Source organism: Takifugu flavidus, chromosome 5, assembly GCF_003711565.1.
Source record: "Takifugu flavidus isolate HTHZ2018 chromosome 5, ASM371156v2, whole genome shotgun sequence".
NCBI classification, from domain to species: domain Eukaryota; kingdom Metazoa; phylum Chordata; class Actinopteri; order Tetraodontiformes; family Tetraodontidae; genus Takifugu; species Takifugu flavidus.
In genome coordinates, this window is record NC_079524.1 from 1 (window position 1) to 5000 (window position 5000).

Genomic DNA, 5000 nt, shown 5'->3' on the forward strand with positions numbered 1-5000 from the left:
GAGGCTTCGAGATGCCTTGATGTGAGAGATGATCCTGCACGCCTGCTCCTCCTCCTTGAACTTCCTCCTAAAGTACTCTTCCTTCTGCACGTCAGTAAACCCTCGCACCTCTGTCCTCATGTCCACAAAATCCGGATGGATCTGATTGGCTGCCGCGGGCCTCGTGGTTATCCAGAGTCGAGCGGAGGGGAGAAGACTTCTGTTAATGAGGTTTGTGAGCAGGACCTCCACCGAGCACGGTGCTTCACATCTATATCCGCCTCCTGGAATTCATTGGTTCTGGTGTCCATTTCTAGTCGGCTCTCATCCAGCCCATCCAAGATAAACAGAAGCTTGAATTTACAACTGTCAAATTGGGCGTCTCCTGATGACTGCAGAGCTGTAAAGATGCTGTTAAGAGCCTCTATTTGAATGGCCCTGGACTCTTGGATGCACTTATGAGTGAGTTCAGCCAAGGATCGGCGTGTCCCCCTCAACAGGTTCAGCTGGCGAAAGGTGAACGGCAATATGAGATGCACGTCTTGATTGGCTCGTTGTTCTGCCCAGTCCAACACAAACTTGCGGATTAGAAAGGTTTTGCCAATTCCTGCATTTCCGTTGGTCAGAACAGTTCTTATGGGTTTATATTTCCCAGCTGGAGGTGTAAACAGGTCACTGGGACTAATGGGTTGTTCTGTGTCTGAAGGGTTCCCAACCATGTCAATCTGAGTGACCTCGTGCTGAGCATTGATGTGTATGTCGCCACCGGTGGTGACGTACAGCTGTGTGTAGACGTCGTCCAGCCGTTGCTCATCTACCTTCTCATCACAGCCTTCCTGCACACACATAAACTTGCTCCTCAGGTTTGACTGAAGGTTTGATTGATAAGAGCCGATGGGGACGTGTTCACATGTGGGACCTAAAAGCAAATATACATGCACATGTGTTAGTCGATATATTCAGCAGATATGAATATATTATATTTATTCCAGAGTGCTTTGAGCTGATGTTTTACAGTTTATATCTTCTTCTCAGGTCCAGTTGGACCTCACATTTCAAAAAGACAAGAACAGCATCACTTGAGTAAAACAATCCCAAAAACCTAAGTAAAGAACTCAGAAGAGCATTTAAAGCAGGTACGACTGGAATTCTTTCAGACTGACGCTGCAGCAATTTGCTGTTGATGCTGCTGTTGAGATCTGACGCTCAAAGTTTCAGACTGGATCAAGTTTCACTGATTCCAGATCAGGAAAAACAATGAAAGTGGTGGCGGGTCTCAGCAGGTCCGAAGGGTTGATCATGAGTTCTGAACTTGATAGGAGACAAACCTCCATTCCAAGAAAAGGCGGTGCAGCTTCATCTGGAAGGATGGGTTAACCCTAACCCTAAGCATGCCTCCTCAGTCAGACCACTTCCTGTGTGTCTTGGTCACAGTTAACTCTAAATTTATGACATTTTAATGACGTTAGTGGTAAGATGGTCACTCTATCCATGCCTTTATTACACACCTCTATCCATGCCTTTATTACACCTCTATCCCTGCCTTTATAACACCTCTATCCATGCCTTTATTACACCTATATCCATGCCTTTATTACACCTATATCCATGCCTTTATTACACCTCTATCCATGCCTTTATTACACCTCTATCCATGCCTTTTTACATACACCTCTATCCATGCCTTTATTACACCTCCATCCATGCCTTTATTACACCTCTATCCATGCCTTTATAACACCTCTATCCATGCCTTTATTACACCTATATCCATGCCTTTATTACACCTCTATCCATGCCTTTATTACACCTCCATCCATGCCTTTATTACAACCTCCATCCATGCCTTATTACACCTCTATCCATGCCTTTATTACACCTCCATCCATGCCTTTATTACACCTCCATCCATGCCTTTATTACACCTCTATCCATGCCTTTATTACACCTCCATCATGCCTTTATTACCCTCCATCCATGCCTTTTTACACCTCTATCCATGCCTTTATTACACCTCTATCCATGCCTTTTTACACCTCTATCCATGCCTTTATTACACTATACACACCTCTATCCATGCACAACTACCATATGCCTTTATTATACCACCTCTATCCATGCTTTTTTATCACACCTCTATCCATGCCTTTATCACACCTCTATCCATGCCTTTATTACACCTCTATCCATGCCTTTATTACACCTCTATCCATGCCTTTATTACACACCTCTGTCCATGCCTTTATTACACCTCTATCCATGCCTTATTACACCTCTATCCGTGCCTTTATTACACCTCTATCCGTGCCTTTATTACACCTCCATCCGTGCCTTTATTACACCTCTATCCGTGCCTTTATTACACCTCTATCCATGCCTTTATTACACCTCTATCCATGCCTTTAACACCTCTATCCATGCCTTTATCACACCTCTATCCATGCCTTTATTACACCTCTATCCGTGCCTTTATTACACCTATATCCGTGCCTTTATTACACCTCCATCCATGCCTTTATTACACCTCTATCCGTGCCTTTACTCCTCTATCCATGCCTTTATCACACCTCTATCCATGCCTTTATTACACCTCCATCCGTGCCTTTATTACACCTCTATCCATGCCTTTATTACACCTCTATCCATGCCTTTATTACAGCATGGCCCGTCTGTCCTCTCCTGCCCGTTCCCATATTCTCCTACATAAATGCACATATTGCCGGTCTTGGTTTTCTCTGGTCTTGCTGATCCTGGATTCGCTCCATCAGGACCCCGGAGGATGAAGGTGGGCCACATCTCTGATGAGGACGTCTGAAGATGCACCTGGACCTGGTATATACTGTTAATGCTGATGTGCTCTGTGCACGTGGCCTCTGCTGCACGTCTGCCCGTCCCAGGGAGACGGATCCCTCAGCTGTGGATCTCCTCCAGGTTTCTCCAGTTTTTTCCTGACCTGGTTTGAGGGCCTGAGGACGGAGGACGTCACACACCTGTGCTGCCTGTAAAGTCCTCTGATGCAGCAATCTGGTGATTTTGGGCCTCAGGGCGGCTGATCGGCTCCCGGAGGCACCAGAATCTCAGCAGAACCACCTGGAGTGCTGCTCCTAAATCATGAAGCCATCTGCCATCGGACGTTAGACAGCCTCCTTTACTCCACATCTTTAAAAGCCATCTCAAAATGCACCTTGGTCCGGCTATGAGACTTTGATCCTGCTTTTATTGTTTGTGTCGTTTTTCTTCCGTGTTCTTTTATACTTATTTTATCTGAGCTGCTTTATAATTGTAATGATTGTTTTTAGTGCTTTATGAATATCATCATGAAACAACTCTGGAGTTCTCTGAACATTTTAGTGTAAAGATGTTTTTACCCGACGTGTTTTGAGCTTTCTGTTTCTCCGTTCAGCACTTTATTCTCAGCAACACTGATAACGAACTAGAGAAACAGTTTAACCTTTAACCTCTCCTGTATTAAAGGCTTTAGAACAGAAACTGACCTTCTGGATCTGAACTGTCAGTGAAAAGATTTTGCAGAATGTCGTTCCGAGGTATCTTCTCTAAAATCTTCTTGGTGACCTCCAGGGCTCCTTGATCTTTGTAAGCCTTCACCATCAAATCCACAACGACCGTCCTCTCTCTGGTCTCTAGTTGGTAGTTTTTAACCGGGTTGAAGCCTCCCATGACTCCAGGATCTTTCAGGTAAAATTTGAATTTAGTGAATTCTTTCTTAGTTAAATCCTCCAGAACATCCAGCAGGATCTCTTGGGCCATTGTAGCGTCCTGCTGGCAGTAGACCTGCAATCAAGTGAGTGAAGGAACATATCAGGAGTGAACTTTGCACCTTCTCTTCAGAGCCTCCGTCACCAAACACCATCGTACAGGAGATGGTTTAAAGGTTGAATGAGTCATTTACGATGGTCCAAAGTTGGTTGTCAGTAACGGGACATGAAAGGAGGGAGGGAGGGAGGAGAGGAGGGGAGAGAGGGGGAGGGAGGGAGGAGGGAGAGGGAGGTTTCTTAGGGGAGCTTAGGGAGGGAGTCTTTCTTTCTTCCTGGAAGGAGGGAGAGGGAGAGGAGGGAGGGAGGGAGGAAGAAAGAAAGTTTAATAAAGCAGAATTCATTGGTTCCTTGGCTAATATTGCATCACTCTGTGTACTAGGGTTAACCAGGGTTAACTAGTCGCAGGGTCAACTAGACCCAGGGTCAACCTAAGGTTAACCGGGGCTAACTAGTCCCGGGGTTAACCAGTCCTAGGGTTAAGTAGCCCCCGGTTTAACTAGTCCCGGGGTTAACTAGCCCCAGGTTGAACCAGTGTTAAACAGTGTCAACCCAGGGTTAACCAGCCCCAGGGTTAACCAGTCCCAGGTTAACCAGCCCCAGGGTTAACCAGTCCCAGGGTTAACCAGCCCCAATGTTAACTAGCCCCAGGGTTAACCAGTCCTAGGGTTAACCAGCCCCAGGGTTAACCAGTCCCAGGGTTAACTTGCCCCAGGCTTAACCAGCCCCAGGGTTAACCAGTCCCAGGGTTAACTAGCCCCAGGGTTAACCAGTCCCAGGGTTAACCAGCCCCAGGGTTAACTAGCCCCAGGGTTAACCAGTCCCAGGGTTAACCAGTCCCAGGGTTACTACTAGCCCCAGGGTTAACCAGCCCCAGGGTTAACTAGTCCCAGGGTTAACTAGTCCCAGGGTTAACTAGCCCCAGGGTTAACCAGTCCCAGGGTTAACCAGCCCCAGGGTTAACCAGCCCCCGGTTTAACTAGTCCCGGGGTTAACTAGCCCCAGGGTTGAACCAGTGTTAAACAGTGTCAACCCAGGGTTAACCAGCCCCAGGGTTAACCAGTCCCAGGGTTAACCAGCCCCAGGGTTAACCAGTCCCAGGGTTAACCAGCCCCAATGTTAACTAGCCCCAGGGTTAACCAGTCCTAGGGTTAACCAGCCCCAGGGTTAACCAGTCCCAGGGTTAACTTGCCCCAGGCTTAACCAGCCCCAGGGTTAACCAGTCCCAGGGTTAACTAGCCCCAGGGT

The 5000-nt window shown here is 47.1% G+C and overlaps 1 protein-coding gene across 3 annotated transcripts in view; it reads right to left on the reverse strand.

Moving 5' to 3' along the window:
* Positions 1-6: 6 nt before the first annotated feature.
* Positions 7-5000, reverse strand: part of LOC130526170 (NACHT, LRR and PYD domains-containing protein 3-like) — a 14683-nt gene continuing 9689 nt past the window's right edge. For 2 of the 3 annotated variants that reach the window (XM_057033617.1, XM_057033616.1), the window contains one exon: positions 7-898. In XM_057033617.1, coding sequence (XP_056889597.1) covers positions 168-898 — 731 coding nt within the window. In that variant the 3' untranslated portion in view covers positions 7-167. Of the gene's footprint in view, positions 899-3473; positions 3772-5000 lie in introns of all 3 variants that reach the window. The other variant, XM_057033615.1, reaches the window with a different exon arrangement.